At 44.0% G+C, this 25,195-nt stretch overlaps 1 protein-coding gene across 1 annotated transcript in view; it reads left to right on the top strand.

Moving 5' to 3' along the window:
* The window catches only part of IL17REL (interleukin 17 receptor E like), a 47,743-nt gene extending 24,957 nt beyond the window's left edge, over positions 1-22,786 (top strand). The window contains exons 5-18 of the mRNA XM_088676976.1: positions 2,870-2,984; positions 4,848-4,892; positions 5,277-5,422; positions 8,442-8,513; positions 8,738-8,792; positions 9,649-9,812; positions 11,067-11,111; positions 11,823-11,880; positions 12,785-12,933; positions 14,763-14,828; positions 15,956-16,013; positions 16,336-16,452; positions 19,945-19,999; positions 21,543-22,786. Of these exons, the coding sequence (XP_088533102.1) occupies positions 2,870-2,984; positions 4,848-4,892; positions 5,277-5,422; positions 8,442-8,513; positions 8,738-8,792; positions 9,649-9,812; positions 11,067-11,111; positions 11,823-11,880; positions 12,785-12,933; positions 14,763-14,828; positions 15,956-16,013; positions 16,336-16,452; positions 19,945-19,999; positions 21,543-21,573 (1,176 nt within the window). The 3' untranslated portion in view covers positions 21,574-22,786. The remainder of the gene's footprint in view (positions 1-2,869; positions 2,985-4,847; positions 4,893-5,276; positions 5,423-8,441; positions 8,514-8,737; positions 8,793-9,648; positions 9,813-11,066; positions 11,112-11,822; positions 11,881-12,784; positions 12,934-14,762; positions 14,829-15,955; positions 16,014-16,335; positions 16,453-19,944; positions 20,000-21,542) is intronic.
* The last annotated feature ends 2,409 nt before the right edge of the window (positions 22,787-25,195 follow it).

Raw genomic sequence — 25,195 nt, 5'->3', positions numbered from 1 at the left:
GAAGGCTGATCGCCGGAGAATTGATGCTTTTGAATTATGGTGCTGGAGGAGACTCTTGAGAGTCCCATGGACTGCAAGAAGATCAAACCTATCCATTCTTAAGGAAATCAGCCCTGAGTGCTCAATGGAAGGACAGATCCCGAAGCTGAGGCTCCAATACTTTGGCCACCTCATGAGAAGAGAAGACTCCCTGGAAAAGACCCTGATGTTGGGAAAGATTGAGGGCACTAGGAGACGGGGACGACAGAGGATGAGATGGTTGGACAGTGTTCTCGAAGCTACAAACATGAGTTTGATGAAAATGCGGGAGGCAGTGGAAGACAGGAGTGCCTGGCGTGCTCTGGTCCATGGGGTCACGAAGAGTCAGACACGACGAAATGACTAAACAACAACAACAACACAGCTGAGACAGCAGTAGCCTATGCTTAGCAATGCCCCCCTGCCCCCATTAATATAAACCAGAAAACAAGTGGTTTTTGGAAGGTAGGATGTTGAGGAGAACTGGGAATGAACATCTGCCCAGGAACTTATTTCTGACCTACAGTGCTATTGGGCCACCCCAGGCCATTCCCATTTCTTGGCTCCTTGCCTTAGTAATAATTGAACCAGGGAAGAGCTGCAGGCACCGAGTGTGACTGAAGCTATTTGAACAGGATCTGCAGCTCTCATAAAAGAGGAGCAAGCGTTTGATTGTAATTGCTACCACATTTGCAGACTGGTTCGTGTCTGTCTGAAGAAGACATTGTGGTTTATGTTTGCATTGATATTATGAAAGCACCATAATGGCCGTATGTGTGTTGTGTGGGCTTAGGGTATTTCGGGCCATTGTTCCCAGATGTCTTCTCATTCATATATATATATATATATATATATATATATATATATATATATATATATAATCTCCACAGTTCATGAAAAATAAATGGTGCCCCATAGTTAGCTTCACATGTCTGCCGGTCATCACGAAAACCATTTGCAGTGGTACCTCGAGTTACAAACGTCTCAGGTTCCAAAGCTTCAGGTTACAAACTCCGCTAACCTGGAAGAGCTTCCGCGAGTTGAGAACTTTGCCCCAGGATGAGAACGGAAATCGTGTTCCGGCGGCACAGCGGCAGCAGCAAAAGGCCCCATCAGCGAAAGCACACCTCAAGTTAAGAACAGTTTCAGGTTAAGAACGGACCTCCAGAATGAATTTAGTTCATAACTAGAGGTACTAATGTATTTCAAAACCATCAGTTCCAACACGCCCCCTCACTTTCTTGAGTCATTTCCAGACTGCCTGCTTTTTTGGGGGTGCGGCTGTGGGGTGATTCAATGGGCAAAACTCAAATAAAAGTGGATTTGACTTTTTGCACAGCAAACCTACCCTTTTACTTTTTGGGGTACGGAAAGTGATGGGGAAATGCACTGAAAAGTGTGGGATTACTTGACGAGATGCTGTATAACCTCCCCACAAATCAATCGGAATGAATAATCAATAGATAGTGGCTATCACAAAATTTGTGCAAAAAGATGCTCTATAAACATGTCATCTGGAAGGAACCTTGAAATTCTGATCTCTCATTCATTCATTCATTCATTCTGTTAGATATTATCCCTTCCTTCCAAAGGAGCCTAGGGTGGCACACATCAGACGGTTAAAACAGTACAATTTAAACTAAAATAAACACATATTTTAAATACTCGAAAGCATTTAGAGCACCTAAGAAACATTTAAGATCAATCACAGTTGCTAATTTCAAGGTTGCCATGACTAGTATCTATCAACTTGGGTATTTAAATTCCCAGAGTATTCTGGGAAAACAAATTCTCAACCACATCAAGAGGCGGGTTTGACACATATGAGAATGTGCATTCATAGTCAGAAGAGCTGCTGCTAACCACAGCGTCTTCCCTGCAAGCAGAGCTGAATCAGGGTCAGTGCTCATAAGCATTGATGGAAGTGTGCAGTGGGAATTTCTGCTAGGCCCCAATGCATAGGATTGCAGCCTAAATTTCAGAGACCATGAGCATTAAAAACCTGCACAGTCTCATTCGCTGGAATACCGTCGAGTGATTCACTGCTGAATTCAGCGAATGATTCCTGTTTAACATAATGCAAATCTTTGAGCGTGCTGTGATGTATACTAGGGCGGTTCATAAAAAAAAAAACCTTTGTTTTGAAAATGTTTGCTCCAAAGGTCTTATTTTACTACACTAGGGATTATATAGCAATATCTGAAATTTCATGCATATCAGTTAATATCTTGACCCTCCTCCATGAAAATAGCTGTTTACTTGGCTGTTTTCCTAGGTCGTGAAGGCTGAAATTTCAATTCAGTGGAGCAGGGTCAAGATATTAACTGATAGGCATGAAATTTCAGATATAGCTATATAATCCCTAGTGTAGTAAGATAAGACCTTTGGAGCTGGCATTTTCAAAACAAAGTTTTTTACGAACCACCCTAATGTATACATGTGAGAGTTCTCCTCAGCTTTCTCCCATGGAACATCTCAATATAAGATTTTATTGATGGAAATGTGCTGTCAATGAATGTTTGAAATTGCCGCATTCTTAAGGGATCATTGGATCTGAGCAATTGCCAGAACGCCAAGTTTGCTATAGTTTGCATTTTAGCAATGAGCTTGGAATGTGAGGACCTCAGAAAATGTTTCCTTGGAAATTCCTCCTGGACGTCTGCCAGTAAGCCATGCCTCTTGATTATTTAAATTGTGGCGAGAAAATAGAAAATATACTGTGTTCAAAAACAGGTTTGAACACATCAACCCAGTAGAATCAACAAGACCTTGTTCTGGAATCTTTCCAACATGATCCGGAAATTGCCTATAATTCCCTTGATTTTTTTTTTTTGTTATGTAATCCAAATAGGTGAAAGTGCAGTTTAACTGCTTTGAAGTCAGTGCAGGACAACATCTCCATGTGACCATGAGGACAATTCCAAATTACTGCGGAGTTAAAAAGGATCAAGAATATTATGTTGAAGGTTGGAATCCATCTGTAGAAATAAATGATGATCTTGGAGGTTGGGAGGGTGTAATGAATGAGAAAACGGAGATTCATACTGGCCAGGAAATTAGAACTCTAATCCCAACTCTTGTCAGAACTGTAATGCCTTCTCTCCTTGACCTTGGCTGAAGATTTACAGTATATAGCTGCAAGTATAAATATACTTACAGTGGTACCTTGGTTCTCAAACTTCATCCGTTCCGGAAGTCTGTTCCAAAACCAAAGTGTTCCAAAACCAAGGCGTGCTTTCCCATAGAAAGTAATGCAAAGCGGATTAATCCGTTCCAGACTTTTGAAAATCACCCTTAAAACAGCAATTTAACATGGATCTTACTATCTAAAGAGACCATTGATCCATAAAATGAAAGCAATAATGTACTGCAGTCACACAATCAATCAATCAGTAGCTGAACTGGGTTCCACACAATCACAAAAACAAAACAAAAAGAACCGCAAAAACAAAACCGCAAAATGAATAGCAAAAACAGACAGACCTCAGAGAAACATTAAAAACAGAAGTGTGGCACTCAAAATGGAAGCATAGCACTCAAAACGGAGCACGTTTGGCTTCCAAAAAAAGCTCGCAAATCGGAACACTTCCGGGTTTGCTGTGCTTGGGTTCCAAGTTGTTTGAGTACCAAGGTGTTTGAGAACTAAGGTACCACTGTATTAACAAATATGAACCAGGTTGGTTAGATTGGTGATATTTAGTTGTGTGTAAAGTAGTGTTGGGGAAGGGAAGGAACTCAAAATTGCATTTCACAGATGTGCTTGGATGGGCAAAACATGTGCATATTGGGAGAAATTCTCACCGCAAATGCTGACGAGTTTTCATGAGGACTTTTAAAAATAAAAACGGTGAACTGATCTAGAAATGTGGAGAGCTGAATTTAAGATTTTTTTTGGGGGGGGGGGATATCAGGAATTGAGAGACTCTGTGATTGACAGATTTGTCTACCCCTAGTATAAGGGACCTATAGGGCGGCCTGTCTCCTGCCATGTTCTGCCACTTCCACCACAAATGGCTAAAACGAATAGCAGCACAAAAGGGGTGATTTTCATTGGTATCATAGCTAGGGACGAAATAATTAAACCTCCTCTCCCTGTTCATTCTAGTCCGGGTGAAAATCAGCTCAGCTATTTTTTAAAAACAAATCTTGATGTAGTTTCTAACGATGCATTGAGCATCAAATCTCATTTGACCCTAATCTGCTTCCCAGTAAGACACAATCAGAAAGCAGAACTTATTGTGAAACTCCATTTAGCATTTCCATCCAGGCCAAGTAACTGATTCACTCATGGATTTCTTTTTAGGAAGTGTGTTCTGCCTGACTTCCCTTATTTACAGCATTTGGTAAATAAAAGAACAGAAAACTCTTTCCAGCTGCTGTATAGTTTGACCTCTAACGTGTAACACTAAAAGGCTTAGCATTTCAGTCAACCGTTAGGTTGCTTTTCATTTCGTCGCATAAGAAAAAAACAACCCCAAATAAGTTGTAAGTAGGCTTTTAAGAAGTATCTTTAAAAGAGGGAACAAAATCAAATAAACATGTGGCAAAAGAGCTTCTATCCCACTATGGGAGACTGTGAAACAAACAATAGTTAGAAGGGGTCGAGCTGGGCATGAGAAGAGAGGAACTGGATTAGACCAAAGGCCTATCTGGTCCAACATTCTGTTTCCCGTAGAATAGTATTATTAATTTTTACATTTGTTATTTTTTTTTAAGGGGTGAAAGGTGGGGTGCATGATTGTCCCTTCCCCATTTACCAGCACAACAGCTGTGTGAGGCAAGAAGACAGATGTCTCAGAAAAATAAACGATCTGTTTTGAATTTTGCAGATTGCAGAAACAGTGATGTGGAGGAAAATATTCCAGTCTGTTTTGGTAAGCTGAGGTCCAGGAGGTCTAAATTACATGCACTATATCATGTAGAACACTTCCATTGTTTCTGAATTCTACTAATCATAGTTCGAAACTAATCTGAAACAGAAATGCATGCTTTGGTAAACTATTATTATTATTATTATTATTATTATTATTAATTGGCTAGGATGTCTGTATTCTCACTTGAGAAATGTGGGGTTTGCTCCTAGGTAAATATGGACAGGAATGTAGCCTTGGTGATCTTAATACTGATTGAAACCAAATGTCAAAGCCAAATAGCAATCAAATCAGTTATGGAATTCTGGATCTTATATTGACTCACACCAACAGTCAAATTAAAGCACAAACGTTTGTTAATATCATTCTCTCTCTCCCCCCTTCAAGCTTCAGGCATCAGAATAATTTATGATGTGGACAGAGTAAGAAAAACCATATCGGTGGATATTTCAGAGGCTGCTCAAGGCACAGATTATTACGTTCGCCTTTGCCACCAGTGGTTTCTTTGTGAAGATGTGGGTCCAGTTACCTTGGTAAGTGTTTGTAGGAAACTGAAAATGGTTCACTTAGCACATGGGCAGGCAACTAAGGCCCAAGGGCCGGATCTGGCCCAATCACCTTCTAAATCCGGCCTGCTGACAGTCCAGGAATCAGCATGTTTTTACATGAAATGTGTCCTTTTATTTGAAATGCATCTCTGGGTTATTTGTGGGGCCTGCCTGGAGTTTTTACATGAGTAGAATGTGTGCTTTTATTTAAAATGCATCTCTGGGTTATTTGTGGGGCATAGGAATTTGTTCATTCCCCCCTTCAAAATATAGTCTGGCCCCCCACAAGGTCTGAGGGACAGTGGACTGGCCCCCTGCTGAAAAGGTTTGCCGACTCAGCAGAAAAAATGGAATTTTCTATGTTACTAAAGACATCCAAAGGCCTACTATCATTTTGCACCGTGTTCCTGATGAAGAGGCCATATTTGGCAGGACGGATGCATGCATTGTTTTGTCCTTTGTTGCCCTCTGTTTTCCTATCCTCTTCTCTTCTCTTTCTTCCATGTTTCTCTTTGATCTTTTTCTTCCCCCAATGGTGCCATCATCTTGGGACATCTCACAGTGGAGGCTGGTGTGCCTTGAGACTGTTAGAGGGGAAGGCAGAGAAGGCCAAAGGAAGCAGAGCCAGAGCCAATGATAGGCAGAGCCAAGTCGTTCCAGTTTTTGCTCCCATCATCACCCCTGCTTTCTACAAAGGCAACACTGAGATTAAGAAGGGGCTGGTGGTGGCTGACAGCCAGTATCATCCCTGAACTGGACAGATGACGGTTAACTGAGGACAGAGTGAGGTTGGTGGGACACCCTAATGGACCAGCCTCCACTAATTTATAGTCCTGAGCTTCACACTCTAAAACAGAGATGGAGAATTAGTGGTCTTCCAGATATTGCTGAGCTCCAAGTCCCATCACCCTCCACCAACTTGGCCAATGTCCAGGGCTGATAGGAGCTGTAGTCTGAAAAACATCTGGAGGGCCCTAGGTTCCCTACCACTGCTCTAGAGCAGGCAAACCCAAACTGCGGCCCTCCAGATGTTTTGGCCTGCAACTCCCATGATCCCTAGCTAACAGGACCACTGGTCAGGGATGATGGGAAATGTAGTCCAAAACATCTGGAGGGCCGAAGTTTGGGGATGCCTGCTCTATAGGGAGAAACTTCTAAATGCAAATAAGAGTATGGCTACTTACATGAGCAGGCTCTCCACTTCCAATGGTCATCTCTCCCTTCATAAAGGGTAGTGCTGATGGGGAGAAGGAATAATGATGATGATGATGATAATTTATTATTTATACCCCCGTCCATCTGGCTGGGTTTCCCCAGCCACTCTGGGCAGCACCCAACAGAATATTAAAAACACGATAAAAGATCAAACATTAAAAACCTCCCTAAACAGGGCTGCCTTCAGATGTCTTCTAAAAGTCAGACAGTTGTTTATTTCCTTGACATTTGATGGGAGGGCGTTCCACAGGGCGGGCACCACTACCGAGAAGGCCCTCTGCCTGGATCCCTGTAACCTTGCTTCTCGCAGTGAGGGAACCACCAGAAGGCCCTCAGAGCTGGACCTCAGTGTTCGGGCTGAACGATGGGGCGGAGACGCTCCTTCAGGTATACTGGGCCGAGGCCGTTTAGGGCTTTAAAGGTCAGCACCAACACTTTGAATTGTGCTTGGAAACTTACTGGAAGTAGTACATTCATTTCCATGCCCCCGTGTGTTAGTTTATCCAGTTTTCCGAACGTCTGGAGGGCTTAAGCAGCACTAAAATTGTTGAGCCATGCTTCTGTGCTAAAAGTCTAAGTACACAAGAAGAGCTTTGCTAGTTCAGGCCAGTGTCCCATCTAGTCCAGCATCCTGTGCTCGCAGTGGCCAACACTGAGTGCAACAGCCCTCTCCTCACTTGTGTTTCCCGGCAACTGTTAACCAGAGGTGTATTGCCTCCCCATGGGACACAGGTGGCGCTGTGGTCTAAACCACTGAGCCTCTTGGGCTTGCCGCTCAGAAGGATTTGAATCCCCGTGACAGGATGAGCTCCCGTTGCTCTATCCCAGCTGTTGCCAAGCTAGCAGTTTGAAAGCACAACAGTGCAAGTAAACAGTGTTTCTGTGCACTCCGGTTTCTGTCCTGGTGTTCCGTTGCGCCAGAAGCAGTTTAGTCCTGCTGGCCCCATGACCTGGAAAGCTGTCTGTGGACAAACACTGGCTCCCTTGGCCTGAAAAGCGAGATGAGTGCCGCACCCCATAGTCACCTTTGACTGGACTTAACCATCCTGGGTCCTTTACCTATATTGCCTCTGATATTGGAAGGAGAACAGCAGCTTGAGGCTTGATTACTGCAATGCGTTCTATGTGGAGCTGCCCTGGACCTGGTCTGAAGCTCCAATAGGTGCAGAATGCAACAGCCAGACTGATAATGTTGAGAATGCTGAGAACTTGGGCCACCATTGTTAAAACATCTGCACCGGCTGCCCATCTGTTGCTGAGCCAGGTTCAAGGGCCTTGCGTTAATTTACAAGGCCCTGAACTATTTATATCCAGAGTACATTAAGGTCTGGGTAAACCCTTATATCCCAGCTCAATCACCGAGATCATCTGCCGACGTATCACTGGTTGTCTCCCAAATTGGCAAGGCTCATTGGCATCAACACAAAACACAATCTTTAGTATTTTTGGACCAGGTCTGTTAAATGATTCTCTTGTCAGTAGAGATTCAGCAGGCGCCTTCTGTTTCAAACTTTAAAAGCCTCCTGGAAACTCTTCTCTTCCATCAGGCTTATACAGGCCATTAAGAATAGCATTTTCCATAACTGTTGATGGTCCCCAATTTTGATTTTTATGTGTTTTTATTATATTTAAACAGTATTGTAAAATGCTTTTGTATTTTTTCTTAAAACAAAACAGAGTCAGCATTGATAACATTATTCTCCATAATAAGAATACATGGGGAATTTTCTGAAAGGTTATTTACTGTGAAGAAATGCTTGACTTATTGCAGGGTATTTTACAATTTCAGGTACAAGGGAAGGACTTGGTGAAACCGGTTTCTTTACAGTACACTCAGTTGTTGCCTTGTCTATGCATCGAGGTAAGTATTTTCAACATGGTTGGACATGTAATCTGGTTAGAAAATGCTGTTCCTAACTGAAGGAGCATTATTTCCGAGAGAGGGGCAAAATCCTTGAACAGGAACACAACCAACTACATGAATGCATTTAGTAAAGAGGGGCTTTGTGGATAAGCATTCATTCAAAAATAGATTTTAAACTAGCTGGTTATTTGAAGTAACGGATCTTTCTGTTTGGATTGCAGGTATGGCCAGCAATTTCTGATGCACAGAGAACCCAGTTATGCCCGTTTAAAAATGGCAAGTAAAATATGTTTTCTCTCTCTTTTGAATGGACGCTATGCTGTTAAAGAAATGATTGTTAAGGGGAAGGTGAAATCACAGGGAGCATGATACTAGGCTATCTGATCTGTTTTTAGTCTGAATTTTCTGCAGATGTGTATCCAGATTTTTGAACTTTGCTGCCAGGGATGTTGGTGGATACCCTCGATTAACGACGCTCCACCCTGCCGTGTCTTTAAGACTTTTATTGGTGCATACTTATTTACAGTGCAAGAGATAAGAGAAACATGACTGTTCAGTCTTCATCAGAATCTCGCAATGGCGCTTTCCGGCTACGCTCCCAGCACAGTAGTTTGGGGACCCCAAAGCGCCGCCCCTTGCTCCTATGGGAGCTGGCACGCCTCAAATCAGGCGTTGGGGAAAAGGGCACCTGTCCGATTCTCCTCCGCTGGCCATTTCCTGTATAGGAGCTCTAGGCTGCAGTCACGGCTCTTGGACACTGCCAGAGCCCTGTACCGACCTGCTCACTTCCTCCTGCCCTTCACTGAACCCGCTGCTGGAGCTCTGACTGGTTGAGGAGCTGGACTTTATGATGGGGGGCTGTTCTCTGTAACTCCGCCCCTTACATTTACATAAAACACTTGTCCAGCATATCAAAAATCCTTTAAAAAATTGCAGTAACGGATCATAGCCCTGTGTCTGTACTCTCATGGTAGATAGCAACAGAGCCATGTCTCACTCCTAGCCAACAAAATGGTAGGTGCTTATAGCTAGTTACCACTGGGGAGGAGGAGTTGAGTTCAGCATCCCGGACACTTGAGTTATATAATGTGCTTTTACTCAGCCTTCACTTCCCTCCTGTGTTGCTTTTTAGATACCAAGGCCCTGTGGGACAACGTTATTTATAATCCCAACACACAGACACTGGCATGGGAAGCAGCCTGTCCTGTCCATGTTACTGTCAGCCTTTGTCAGCTCATGAAGACTAATGATCAGTGCGTTGATCTAGAGAACACGGCAAATATCGCTGCAGAGAAAGTAAGCACCGAAAGCAAATATATGCACTGGGTCTAGTATTTCTGCAAGTAGCCATTGAGTGGGAGGGCAAACTTGGTTTCACCTGAAGAAGCACTGTGAAACATTAATTGGCCAAAAAGCGTTGGTCTCCTTTGAAAACAAATTTCTTTATTCTTTCCCTACAAAATAGAATTTTTTATTGCTAATTTTAGTAACATATTATTTCATTCTGAAATAGGCATTCTGAATGCGTTTGGATACAAGATATGTGACTGGATGTGCATTTTGGTACATATTTTTTATTTTTTAAAAAAATTAAATTAATTTTCCAAATTATTACAAATCAAACCAAATTAATTTAATACAATTTCTTAAAATCAGGTTTCCTGCTCCTGTTGCTAACATATGTTGATCATTTTCTCCCGTAGCCGCATCATCTCTTCTTTAATGTCCGATTGTCATCCTTCATTTGTCGTTAGTCCATTCTCGCAGCTGGCAACATTTTTTTCCTCCTTACAAACAGGGCCTCTGTTACATTTTATAATTATAATATCCATTTCACGTGTGTAGTCCTTCATATACATTGTTGTTTTAGATCTGCTATGCTAGGAGAATTAATTACTATCTTTCATTGTTCAATTTGCAACGTTTATTTTTGGTACATATTTTGTAAGCGGAGGACGGTATTGCAAAATGTTAAGAGACGGGGGGGGGAATTGAAGGATAAATCTGTTTGGACATTCCTACCCCCGTGTCCACAAGCTACATGCAGATACACATTAGTTTGAATGCACCTAGGATGTGTTCAAGTGGTCGGGTGAACAAAGGTTCAGAGTAGGACCAGTGGCGGAGCTTCATGCTCTGGCACTGGGGAGGCGGAGAGCAGGCGGGGCCATGGCTTTTGCACATCCCGGGGGCATGGTGCCCAGCACTGGTGGGTGGGGGCAGCCACGATGGCACCCCACTAGGACCACGCTGCCGGTGGCAGTGCGCTCCCCCTGTCCTCCTCTTCCTCCGCCAGTGAGTAGGGTACCACCTCTGCTCTCCATGCATTCACTAAAAATGCCATCCACCCGAGGCTTTTTATGTACACCAAGTCAACTTTTAGTAAGTCAACTTTACACCGAGTCAGGCTTAGCTTTCAGTTCAGCAAAGAACATCTTTGCAATGTTTATGAATGAATAATCTTTCCAATGCATCTAAAAGCTAGCTATGCCAATGCCTGTTTTTCTCAGACAATGCCAATAACTCTCTGATCATTCTGTTTTCAATCAGGTAAAATATTCTCGAGTTGATGCACAGCCAAACCTTTGCATGAAGGTATATTCCCCCCCCCTGTACATTATTTCCTTATGAATCATCCCTTGGCTCTACTTATTAAAAGAAATCTTGTGGCTGGGTCCTGTGGAAAAGCTACCCCGTCCCCTCTGTGACTCGTAGACGGCCATCATTAGAAATGTATTGACAGTTTGAGAAGCAGTTCAGAGAGCATTGGTTTTGTGAAGGCTGTATTATTCCATTGGAATTATTTAGCTTGTTGGGAAGAAGCACCCAAATCTAATCTCCCCCTAACCACCAATTCATTAGAACAGGGGTTCCCAAACTGAGGTGTGTCTGTGGATTTGTTGTTGAAGACGGGACACAACAAGTCCATTGCATTCCATATCCATGTTGATTTTTGACTGTATTTTTGATAGCAATAGAAATGACATCCAAAACCATACAGCATCTAGCACAGAACATTGCAATTGCCGCAACAGGCAGAAAAATCATTAAGTGATCTGCCAAGACCCTCAACAGTTTTCAAGTGGTCCATGGTCCAGGGCAAATATTAGGGAACCACTCCGCTAGCTTCTGCACAGCAGAATCCTATGGGTGTTGACTTGGAACCAATCCCCAATGTCTTTAAGATAAAAGCCATCGCTCCTCTATTCATCACTACATTCCATTTAGAAATTCAGATTAGGCTAAAAAAAAAAAAACCCCACCCCAGTGTAACTAATCACTTCTTTTTAAAAAACCTTTTTTTAGTTTGCAACTAAACACGGTTCTTGGATTCGATGTCCATTTGCTCGTGGAAATCCCCAAGGTAAGATCATAAACATCTTTCAACATTTGTAATGGCTCAATGGCAGTCATAGTGGAACGAGCTGCCTAGTCATAATGCAGGTTTTTTTTTTGTTTTTTTGTTTTTCTAAGACTAGATCTGAAGGACCGTGATTAATGAGGAACTGTATCCTTTGAATTACGGTGTTTTCCTTGGTGTTGGTTGGATGGCGTCTTGTATGCCTCCTTCCAGCAACTCCTGCAGCCAAGCTAGTGCCAAATTCATCGCTCTGCTTTCCTTTGCACCACATCAGCAAGACCGAGAGGGGTTGGGTCTTGTTGTCTGGGCAGCCCAGGACCTCCATACACCAGCGGTGGACTTTGGGCTCTCAAATTTCAGTGTGTGACGCTAAAATTCAGTGCCCCCACCTCTAATGCTCCATTCCACAGCATTGCTGTGGCATCCCCAGCACCATGGTACCCAGTGCCACCACACTGGTCATGCCACCCTAAAACTGCCTTTGCATACACACTGCCCAGGTCACTCCGGTGGTGCTAATGCAGCGAAAACAATGCAGCGGTTATGAGTTACTGGTCTTTGCAGCCACAGCAGGCGCTGTGATTCTCCAGCAGTTTGCCTTCTTCATCACCAGAGGCACACTCCATTGTCTCTCGAGACAGATGAATGCAAACAAGTCTCATTCCAATAAAACATTTGCCAAGGGCAGTTTATTAAAATCAACATACTAATTGGTATAGTATCTAAGCATTGGTGCGGTGTTCGATGCTGCTGGACACAAGGTGCACGGACCTCATAATGTGATAGATTAAATAAAGGGCGGACATTTTGCGGAAAAATGAAGCAAGTATTAAACGGCAAAAACAAAAGTGTCACTAATTAGGATCGCTTCTCGGTAACATAGATTGCTTTTCTACTTCTGTTTCAGCTTGGGAAATGAATCTTGCTGTGATGGACAAATGGATAGAAGTTTCCTTCATGTCGCAAGCTGCCGAGGCAGAATTTTCCGTTCATGTATGCAACAAAACAGAGGCGTCTTTATGCAACTCTACTGGAATCCACCAGCCCATCTCAATGGTTTGTGCCCTTTTTTATTTCTCCTTTCTTACAAGTGAATCCTGAATGCTTGAGCTGTGTCTGTCAGATCCTTTTAAGGCAAACAGTTTGAGAAGTGTGGCATGCAGGAGAATACCCATTTCAGTCAGTGGGAAACGAAAGACCCAAGTTAAAAAAAAGAACAACTAAGTACTTCTGTGAGGTGGGATATCATTTATTTATTTTTTAAAAAACCAACCCTCAAATACCATTATGGAATTGATACGTTCTGCACAGCTACATTATGTTGTGAAATCATGTAGATTTCGAGTCACAGAGTTCCCGTATTTTGTTTTTGAATGGTTACTACCACATCCTCTCAGTGACTTTACAATGAACAATTATTTGCACAGAGCACTTAGCGGAAATATCCAAATAAAGTATGACCCATAGGTTCCCTTGCAATTCTACAATTCTAGGATTCTACCCATTCTTGTCCATGGACAGAACACATGGCTCACAACACAGCTGGGGAAGCTGTGTGTCCTTCAGGTGTTAAAGGTAAAGGTAAAGGTACCCCTGACCATTATGTCCAGTCGCGAACAATTCTGGGGTTGCGGCACTCATCTTGCTTTACTAGCCAAGGCAGCCGGCGTACAGCTTCCGGGTCATGTGGCCAGCATGACTAAGCCGCTTCTGGCGAACCAGAGCAGCACATGGGACTCCAAAGCCCATCACCCTTGACCATTGGCCATACTGGCTGCAGCTAATGGGATTTGGAGTCCAATAACATTTGGAGGGGCACAGGTTCCCCATACTCAGAACTGGCACAGGATTAGCATGCTCCATGGACACACCAAAAAGGGTGAATGTCTTCATCAACGACCGCTCCCCACATTAAATGGGGGGGGCGCCTTTTGTGTGGTCGCGCGCAGCCCCCCAGATCCCAGTGCAGCTCCCGGTAGTACGGGCTGGCTTCGCCCTCCCCAGGCTGGATACCTGGAGGTCTCTGCCTACCTCAGCCAATCAGCCAATCCTGCCTGGGGAGGCATTGCCAGGGGATCAGACAGGTAGGGGGAGGGACCACCCTGCTCACACAACAGAAGGTGAATCTTACCTGCGAAGCATCAGTTGGTGCCACAGCTTCTCCCACCCTGCCCTCCCTCAGTTAAGCCTTTTTTTTTTGCAAGTTAACCTTTTCTCCACAGGTATGCAGGCACTGCTATGCCAGGGTCGCTGTTGAAGGGCCAGAAAGGAATTTTCCTGCATTGGCAGGTTTCACCTTCCCCATAGCAAAACATCACAACTTTGATGGTTTCAGGCCTTGGCCTTTAGTTCATCTTCCCTAAATGGGGGGGGGGGCGTGAAGTGGTGACCCACACCCCCTTGCGGCGGTGATCCCAGGGTTCCCAGTTAAAGGGGTCTTGAGGGGAGGCATTGGCCATACGCTGAAAGGTTGTCATTGCTCTCCCCGCGACAGCGGCGAAACGGGGGGCAGGCTCTCTGCTTGAACATATGTTCTCCAGAGCCAGCACAATCCCCACACATTCTGGATAACCCTGATGTCTCCCTGATCCCTGGCTGGAAACTGGGTAGAATAAACGCCCAATGCCTGAGCCAAGGTCTCCCTACATCTGAGATTTAATAACGTTGTGGCCAATTTTAATCCCATAGCACGTTGTCTTGGGTCATTATTTTACTTGGGAGTTGCCTGGGGTTGGGGGAACTCCGCCCGTCAATGCAATGCAAACCATTGTGTTTTGTGGCACAGTCAAATAAGTATCATGGCCGAATAGGAAAATGAGGCATCTCTGTTGGCTTTGGGCTAATGTGGTTTTTTTGTTTTTTGTTTGCTTCTGCCTCTTTCACAGGCTGGCTTGAGTTCAACGTATGTCAACATTTCAGGCAAAACATGTGGCTCAGACATCTGCATTCAGGTTTGCCTTTTGTTTTGAAGGATCTTTTCTGTGCTAGCATGCAAATGATAATTAGCGGGGGAAGTAGCACATCAGTTCTTTATCATCTTATTGCAGCAGCAATGGCAAGGCATCTTGGGGGGGGGGGAGATGCATTTACCTCCTTGGAAAAATGTTAAGACTGTAGCTGTTGGAGAAACTGGGGAAGCTAGATCACAAAGACAGCATCCCTCAGGAAATGGAATAGATGGATCAGAACAGTTGTGTGTGGTGATTTTTTTTTTTTGTAGGGGAAAAGTTAAGGACAAAGGCACCAGCAGCCTCCCTAAGCCAGGCAGAAGATTCCTGGACTTTGGGAAGGAGGTGCCAGACCATCTGCTTATATACATTGTTTACACAATGGGTTTGTGTGATTGGCTACTTCAGGGCTACACCTGTGGGCCAATCAGTTTGTGGATTGACTAATGCCAGCAGCCTGATTGGCTGCTTCTGCAGGCCAATCAGGTTGCAGATTCACTTCTGCCAGCCGCCCGATTGGCTGCTCCTGCAGGCCAATCAGGTTGCGGATTCACTTCCACCTGGAGTTGGATTGGGTGGCTCCTGCGGACCAATCAGACTGCTGATTCTGGATCCCATTGTTCTATGATTCAGCTCAGTACATAACAAATACTTTATTTTATTGGGAACATTTAGGGGACTAGCCTTAGTCCACTGACCGCATGCCATTGGATCAGAAGTGGCTTGCTGGGTGGGTGAAGATGCTATGCTAGGTTGCTGGCAGGTGGGTCACTTTTGTTTATGGGAGCGGAAAATAGAGGCGTCACAGAGACTGACAGTGTGCAAATCTCAATTTGGCGTTCCTGCTGGTGCATTTGCACCATGCCAGCCTCCCCACTGCTTCGCCCCTCTCCCTTCTGATAAACAATAGCGACTCACCTGCCCGGAAGCTACGGTAATGACTTTGCCCCACCCAGGGAGCTGCTTCTGGTATGGGCAGTGGCTAAACGTTATGTCGTCAACGCCTAGATAGCAGATCTATCACTGCAAGAAAATAGAGGAGTTACATTCAACTGACCAACAAAACAAAACAAAACAAAAACCTGAGCTAAGGTAATAACCTTCCTCCCTTTTTCTTTTTCTTTTAAAAGGGACGGAGGACAGATGTAGACTATTCTATCCCTTCACACATCTGTGATTTGCCCTGTAGTAAGTATTGATAACAGTATTATATTGGCCACTATAGCCCACAGCCAAGTAAAATAATGTGTGGTCTGCAGCCACAGTTGTCCCATGTGCTCGGCCCTGGGCTTGTCTTGGTGGTGGAACCTACCGTGATCCTGGAGGCTGTGAGAGGCAGGATCAAATGCAGTCCTTGCTGATTGACAATGTTCTCTTCAGCTATTGATTTGGCACCGCCGAGAACAAGGCGTAGCAAATGTTCTAACAGAGACAACCCTCATATGAAAGGACTACGTATTCTCGAAACGTATCTATCGACTACAACGCGAGGACATTTTTTTCTTTCCAGTTTCTGCTACTCGGAGTCAGGAACGTGACGAAAATTCCTTAAGCATCCTATCTCTAATAGCATTGCTTGTGTTAACTGTGACCATGATGGGCCTCCTGGGACATAAAGTTTTATCAGGTACGAATCCATGTAAATAAAGCATGTAACCTAAGTATGTCATGAATTCACACAGCAGGGTCTCTATATTGTGGCAGAGGGATCTGTTTCTTCTAAGTCTTAAAAAGTAATTTATTTATTTTTTTTAGAAAGGTTCAATGTAGCAGTGGAATCTAGCTTCCGGGTTGGGGTGTTCTGGTTATGCAAGCCCTGGGGATATGGCAGCATGCTGGCTCAGAGTGGCTTGGGGGATAGTTAGAAGTATCAGCTCTTTGCTGGACCAGTACCTTGAGATTCTGGCTTTTGAGTTTCTATGGTAACAGCATAGAATAATTTGCATAGGGGAAGATGCACAAGCTTTCTGAAAACCGGTAGCAAGTTTCCTCCTGGACGTGTGAATGATTGCATAAAGGGCTTGTGCATGCATTAGCTGGAGCTTCTAATAACATCCAAAGCTGTTCCCTGTTCAGAGTCTTCCTCACCCTGATTGTTCATTACAATGGTTGACATGTCCTGGTTTCGGCGTCAGGGGGGAATTTTGCCAAATTGCAAAATGTCAGGAAAAACCCGGATGCATGGCAAGACGACGGAAACAGCAGTGGAAATATGGCAACCCTAATCTGTGCTAGGATGCAGGTGCTTGTCTGATGTTGCGTGGAGCTTGAGTGTTGCAATTTTAGACATTTGTGAAGAAGAACAAATTGGCTTGGCCATTGTTCCATGTATGAAAGCAGCTCTGGGTTCATTGAAATAGTTAAGTAAGCTGAATATTCAGTGTATGCAGTTAATTTTTCCTCCCTTGGAGTTAATAGGAAACTTTGAAGGATAGGAAGATTCACAACTTATTCATACGTTCCCTTCTGAACTTCCTTTTTCAAGCGAGAAATGTACATGGTGTTGATCGAACTCACTCACAGTTTCAATGTTCTACCAAATCTCCCATCTCCTGCAGCTTGTATTAATCTTATTAAGACCAACTTGAACACCTAAGCTCATCTGTTTTCCACAGACTGTAAAATCTTGGCTTGGTGATGCAACCTCCAGAACATAGAATGTTAATTAGACCAAGGCCTGGTTGAAAAAGAACGTTTTCCCCTGGCACTGATGTATGATGAAGGTGTCAGGCGATCCTCCTTGGGGGTGCCAATGCAGAAAAGGCCTGTTCTCATGTTGCCATCCTCTGGACCTCTTGTGGAGGAGGCACACTATGAAGGGCCTCAGATTATGATCACAGGGTTCGGACTCTGTCACATGGGGAGAAGTGGCCCTTGAATTATTGCAGCCCTGAGCTGTTTAAGGCTTGATAGATCAAAACCAGCACTTTGAATTGGACCCAGAAACTAATTGGCAGCCAGTGTAGTTGGGCCAGGATTTGTGCAATACGCTCAAACTGTCTTGCACCAGCGGAAGTTTCCGAACTGTTTTCAGAGGCAGCTCCATGTACACATAACACATTACAATCATCTCACCTAGAGCGTTAGCAGAGCATAGACAACAGATGTTAGCCTATCCCTATCCAGGTAGGAGCAAGGGTGGGGCACCAGCCAAAGCTGATGGAAGGCACTCTGTGCCATCGAGGCCACCTGAGCCTCAAGTGACAGCAATGGATCTTGAAATACCCCTGAGCTATGTACCTGCTCCTTCAGAGAGAGTGTAACCCCATCAAGAGCGGGCAAGCTCCCACCCATCTGGTCTAACTGTAGCTTCTTGCACAAAGCTAAGAATTTCATCTGTTGCTCCACCCACTTTTTTCTGCAGCTCTGATCCTCTTTGGCAAGCAGCCACATGGCTATCTATCGGGGAATGTGGTCCTAAAGGAGATGCCCCACCACTTCTATAACCATTTTTACTAGTCCAAAATGGTCTGCTTAGGTCAAGGGTGTAGAGTGTCTGAACTCTTATATCCAATATAATCCAGGTCCATACTCCTATCTGTTTTCCCATTTCCTTCTCTATCTGTTGTTCACCCAACAGAGCCCCAACAACAAGGCATTCTCTGACAGATGGAGATATTCTAGAAGACTTCAGCTCACCATGGCTTATGCCCAGCAGGGGTAACCTTACATGTTAGAAGGTACCCAAGTGGTTTTCATGTATATAACCCATGCCAGTTGTAGCTATACAAATGGACAGTATTGCAGTCTGCCCATTTGTTACTTATTTGAGTCAGGTGGTCTGGCCTCTTCAAAGGCAATGTTTCCATATGCACTCTGGACAGAAAAGTTGTTGAGCTTTTTTTTTTTTGGCAAATTCACAAAACAGAACATGGGTTGACATACATCCAGACACTGCTTCCGACTGCAGTATTCCAGATACATCAGGGAAATTCAGGACACATGGCAACCCTACACTCAGACAATTGCCAGCTACATTTCTATATGAGGTCCAGTAGAATACCAGGGGCAGATTTGCATGATTCATGGAATTGCAGAATTGATTCCGGTATCTATTTTTGTTTCTCTCATCCATTTCTGGTAAGAAGATGTGCAAGCTGTAACCTCTCCTTGTAAGGAAGGGATGCAAATAAAATACCCTCCTTGCACAAACGAAAGCCACAAAAAAACGCATGAGTCACTTGCGCATCCTCTTTTCAACACATAATGTAATGTGCAAAGCAACCTTCAAGATGCCATCTTCAGAAAACACATTCCTTAAAATGCCAGGGTGTTCCAGGCATCCTGCTGGATTTCTGCCTTGGATTGTCATTCAGGAAACAAAAATATGTATCCAGTCATACTTAGGAATGGTGGGCTGATTCAAATATGTGAGGCTTGCTTCTGGTAAAATTATTGTTTGATGGAACATGTGACTCTCCAATGAGCTGCAAGCTTCATTGTTTGAATAAGTGATGAATAGTGATATATAAACTTTGTCCTTATTGTTTGATCTGCAAGGACTGTTTTGTAACTGCAACCCATCACTTGATGTTGCCGCTGTTGAGTGATGTACAAGGTTGGCTGAAATGTCTCTGTTTTTACAACACAATGAGCAATGACACCATTATGACCTAAGTCTGGCGGATCTCAGGGCTCGGCTCCATCAAGTGGCCCCTGAAGACATGTTTATACAAAACTGCCTTTGCTGCTTCTTGGCAAACTGTTTCTTACCTGGGTCAGATAGGAGGCAAGATGAAGTGTGATGTGTTTAGCATGTAGGTCTAGAACTGGGGAGACCCAGGTCCATATCACCACTCAGTCGTGAAGCTTACTAGGTGACCTTTGGCCAGTCACCATTCTTCAGCCTCACCTACCGCACCGAGCTGCTTTGAGGATCAAATTGGCAGAGGGGAAACTACGGGCATTGCCCTGGCAGGAAGACCAGGGTATCAATATTGTTACAAAGTTTGCGCACCACATCCAATCTCTGCTGAGCGAAAACAAGATTCCAGGGGGTTCCACGCACTCAACCAGGGTTGTGTTTCCACTGGGAAAATCTGGTACCTTAGATCTGTGACGAGGTAACTGAATAATTTGAGGTGGAAGATTAACTGCTACCATTTGTTTCCCCTCTCAGTTTTTCACAAGGAGAGTCACAAAGAGAAAAGCACAGCACAAACCAAAATGCAGAGGTGAGTCCACATTTTTTTGGTATGGCTTCTTGTCATTTGGAAGACATTTTGCTTGCAAGCCGCCCCAAATTGACCTAGAAGTTAATGCAACGCCATGTCTTACACTGGGGAAGAAAATCTCACTCTTACATAGTTTTAAACCCTCTTTTGCTCAGATAAGCAAAAATTATTGGAATAATAATATATATATGATAAGAATAATATTGGAGAAAACTGGGTATGGAAACTTGCTTAACCTAAATCATAGATCCCAGTTTTACAGCGGCCCTTTAAAGTACGCTTCACGCAGAGTATACGCAGTCAGAAGTTGACCTGGCTAAGATAGCACCACCAAGAGCGTAGGGAATTATCTCCCTTATATGAAACCCCTTACTACGGTAGCTGCACACTTGTAAAAGTATGCAGATGAAAATACAAACGGTTGGGTTTCTTTAACTGCAAAACAAACTGACTCTAAAGAGACTTTAAACTAAAGATAAATGCTTTCTCTCTTAGCAATGTTATCTACCCACTTTCCAAAACCTCCCACAAACTTCCCATTAAACTGCCCAAGAATTAACAGCATTCTAGCATTATAACTAAGCAATCATACTAAGATTCAACTGAGGAATCTCTTAAACTGAGAACAACTGAGAGAGTGATCTACTTAGAGATGAATCAAACTGAAAGGATCTAACTAAGAGATACAGAAGGCTTTCTGGCAGAGCCTTATATACAAGAAGCAGAGCCCACGCCTGTGGGCAATTAACAGAAACACAGACACCTGTTTCTCTTAAACAGACAGTATTTACATTAGACCGGCTCTAAAGTAACTTGACTATTCAAAAAATCCAACAAAAATACAGGCAATACATGAATATATCTGTCACAGATTTGAAATCCTGCTCTGAGTCAACTTGCTGAATTGGCCAATGGCAGGCTGGTGTGGAGGGCTGGACTCTCCAGGGGCGGGCTTGAGGGAACAATCAGGCTTGCCTCAGGTCCACTCCTGGGTGATTTAAAACAGCCCACACCAGCCCCAGAAGCCCATCTCTTCTTCGTTGGATCAAACTCCGGTAATTTTGCATTTACTCATTGAATTGACCTTGCTATGACTGCAGTGGTCGCCATATTTGTGGGGCCGGGTAGGAATTAGCTATGACCTGGAAGTTTTGCTTACCCCGTAGAATCATCACAACTTTGGCAATTTAGGCATTGGGAAACCTTAGCCATGGTTGGAGGGGGGTGGTGGCATCGTCTAAAACAGGGAAAGGGAACATGTGGCTCTGCAGATGTTGCACTCCAAATCCCATAAGCCCCAAGCAGCATGAGGGATGATGTGAGTTGGAGTCCAACAAAAGCTGGAGGGCCATAAGTTTCTCACCTCAGGTCGGAAAAATAAATCATGATTAATACTATCTGCTAATTTTGGCAGATCATGTTAAGTTCCTGAATATGGACTGATAAAAAAAAAGTTGTCAACAAAGCCTGAAACAAACTGTCACTTTTTTAAAAATGGTAAAAATTCTCCACATCTGACACCTCTTTCTCTTTCCTTCTCCAGTATGAAGAGCACCTGTTCTTTGCATTTATGAAGAAAAGCAATCAATTTAGAGGAACAATTTCAACAGCCTTCTCAATATCTGTGTTACTTCTCTTGGGGCGAGTTGCTCTTACTTTGGTGAATAGTTGCCACGTGCCAGTAATTCTCATTGATTTCAAGGACTATTCACGAGGTCAAGTTTTTTTGAGGGCAAGCCCTTACTTACAAAGGGAGAGAGAAGAGTGAAAAACATTCTACGGTCAGTTTTGATCTCCTTTGGAATCGACAGATGTGCTCATTAGATGTTGCAGTACATGCTGTGGGAGCTGCTTTGCCATAGATTCATCCCACAGTGTTCTTGCAAACATTCAAAGGTCCACAGCCACCAGGGTAGGGCCCTGGCTAGCTTGGATCTCTCCTACAGGATAATTGTCCTCCCTCTTGGTGGGTTGGTAGTTCCAGAAACGCCTGGTGGGCTTTTAAATATTTGTGGCAGCTTTGTGGGATAAGCCAATGGAAAAGTGTTTCCACGGTGCACTTTAAAACAGTATCATACCACTTTAGACCCAGTGAACTGTAGTTTGTAAAGGGTGCTGAGAGTTGTTAGGAGTCCCAGTGCTCTCCTTACAGAGCTATAGTTCTCAGAGTGGTTCAAGGGTCAAGCCCACTTCCCAGGGCAATTGTACTCTGGGAATTGTGCTCTGGGAAGGGAAGAGGGGTTTTCCAACAATGCCTAGCCCTCTTAACAAACTACAGTTCCGATGATACTGTTCTTGGCTGTTTAAAGTGATGTGATATTACCGGTACCTTAAATGTCTTCTTCTTTGGCGATCACTCGTAGCTGAGTAAGATTGTCCTCCATAAACACGGTCTTAACAGTGAGTCCGTAAGTGACTGTGGAGGCCAATTCTGGATCCACATGTCCTTCCACAGTGGAGACATAGGTTTCCGGGTGGGAGTTGATCACGGTGTGGATTTGCCAAGCGTGCCTTCCTCTTAGCACGTTTCTCCCTTTCGTTCTGAGTTTGAGCGTCTTCAAAGTCCATGACACCTTTGGTGCCTAAGTTTTGTTATTTGAGGGGTATCCCATTTATAATATGTTACTTTGTCAAATCCAAGCACATCCCAGAAGTTATTGAATGGAAGAGATTTTGTTTGGATATTTGTTATCTATTTTATTGTTTGTGTCCCCCTCCTCCTTTGAGCTGTTACTTTTTATTACCGAGGAATAAAAAGTTCCCGTCTTGCCATGGACAGAAACCTAACCCTTAGACAATTCTCAGGTTTTATCGCATAGTTGGATTTTTCTACCTGGAGATAGCATGCATTGTTTCTGTGGTTGAAGTACTCGGCAAAGTTATTATGAAGCAAGCTCAACTGCATTTTGTGGGACTCGCTTCTGTTGAAATGCTTTCAGCATCCGGTTTTAATTCCTATCCACAGAGTTTGTGAGAGCCTGTTACAGATTAGTAGACTGTTTCTTCGATAGCTTTGGGTTTATTTTCTATCATCTTAACTAGTGGTAAGTTGTTGTTGTTTTGGCCAGCACTTTTAAATGCTCAGAGACACTGTGTGCCACAGAGTGAGCTGGTCAGTAAATCACACAGTTCAAAAACACGACCTTCACAGAGGTGGCCTAATAAACACAGCAGCTTGTTCCCTGTAGGTCTTATTCCAGAAAATCAGTTGCTGAGACTAAAGGTCCCTGTCTCCCCAAACCCGTCTGTGCCTCCTCCTCTCCGGGGCTTCTTCCAAGCAATCGGACAAGCAATTGGAGACTGAGCCTGCATGCAGCCAGCCTCTCCTCCACCCTTTTCATGTCTCTTCTGGTTCTGGGAGACAAGCAGCGAGGGGAGCTTATCTCAGCAGGAGAGGGAGATACCTGTGACTCTTCATCTTCTAACTCATCTCTGCCTCCTGATCTCCCTTCTCCCACTCCCCTGCTTTAGCTTCTTCCTCTGATTCTTGACTGCTCTCTGCCACAGACTCCCCCAGCTCACTAAGTCCTATTGCCTCTTCAGCTTCCAACACCTCCTCTTCCCTGTCTTCTCTCTCTGACCACTCATTGTTGTCCCATCACCACTCCTCCTGTGGGTGTAATTGAAAAAGAATGAGAAAGGACACTGCGCCAGGATGTTCACTTCTAGAGGAAGGTGCAGAATCACCTATATTCTTCTTTCCTAGGTATACTTGAGGAAACCCCTTCATTGTTTTCATCCACATGGGGAAATTGGGCCTGTGGTCTGCTCGCCATTTAGAATTCCTAATGTTACTTAGAAATCTGAAAGATATAATGACGTGTTCTTGTTATGTACCAACCCCATTATTTATACTTACAAATGAGAATAATACCATGAACGCTACAAAATGCCAACTGTTTGTCGTTTATTTCTTCCACTGAAGTCCAAATTCCTGCCAGGCGTGCCTAATTTCTGAGGCGTAACAAGGAGTGAAGTTAACATATGTGAAAATGGTGGAGCTTAAAAACCTGTGTGGGATTCTGCAGGGGACTGTTTATTTAGGCCCCCGGGAAACATGAAAGGTGGCGAGGAGAATGAGAAGTCTTTCCCATCTGTATGAAATTTTGTCTTTGTATTCTCAGAGGGTGCATTTTGGAGAAGCATGTAAATTAAAGACATCTTGTTGCTGATGAAATGCAGGAAAGTGCTAGGATGTTAGAATCTGTGTGTCCTAAGAGGAAGAAGACAGTCCCGGCTCTAGCTACATGAAGGCAGAGGACAGCGCAAGTGGAGAAAAGATGCCAGGGATTGCTTTTCAAGAATTTTTAAAATATATAATAGGCCTGAATCCATAATGTGCTGCGGGACCCTCCAGAAACTGATGGACTCCAGCTCCCATCAGCCCAAGTCAATCATAGCTGCCAAGTCTCCCGTTTTCCCGGGGAATTCCCGGTTTTCCAGCTGTTCCTAGCTGAAAAAACGGATTTTTTTTGTTTTTCCCCGGTTTATTCTGGTGCGGTGGCCATTTTGGAACTGGGCGGAGCATGCTCAGAAGCGACTTTTGATGCTGCTCTGCCCAGTTCCAAAATGGCTGCAGTGCAACTTCTGGCGCAGTGGCCATTTTGGAACTGGGCAAAGCAGCATCAAAAGTCACTTCCGAGCATGCTCCGCCCAGTTCCAAAATGGCCGCAGCACTACTTCCGGTCTGCTATTTCCGGCCCGGTCCCTTATTTCTCTGACAGCAACTTGGCAGGTATGAGTCAATACATCTGATGGTCTCAGGGATGATAGAAGCCGTAGAACAACAATGTCTGGAGAGTCACAGGTTCCCTGTTGCTAAATAGAGAGAAGGGGGACATGTTGAACAGCAAGCAGAAATAGGAAAACGACACAAAGCTAAGGAATAAAATAATAATAATTCGGTGATTCCAAGAGATCCCATCTTCAGACTCTGGCCCACCCACAAAACAGATTTTATAGTGTGTTTTGCACATCACATTTCTCCCCACAAAGGGTGGTAAGGGTGAGAACCATTGGGCATCTGATAAAATAGTTGAAAGCAGCAATCTGGCAAAAGTTATTGTCAAAACCTGCTGTTGAATATACCTTGGGTAACATGAAAGGAAGATACCCGAACAAGGGATCCTGGTTTGTTTTGTTTGAACAAACCATGATTGGTAAGCCAAGAGCAGACCTTTGCTTAGCCTCATGTTT

This window comes from Zootoca vivipara, chromosome 9, assembly GCF_965207765.1.
Source record: "Zootoca vivipara chromosome 9, rZooViv2.hap1.1, whole genome shotgun sequence".
Classification (NCBI taxonomy): domain Eukaryota; kingdom Metazoa; phylum Chordata; class Lepidosauria; order Squamata; family Lacertidae; genus Zootoca; species Zootoca vivipara.
This window is presented reverse-complemented; position numbering and strand designations above follow the sequence as displayed.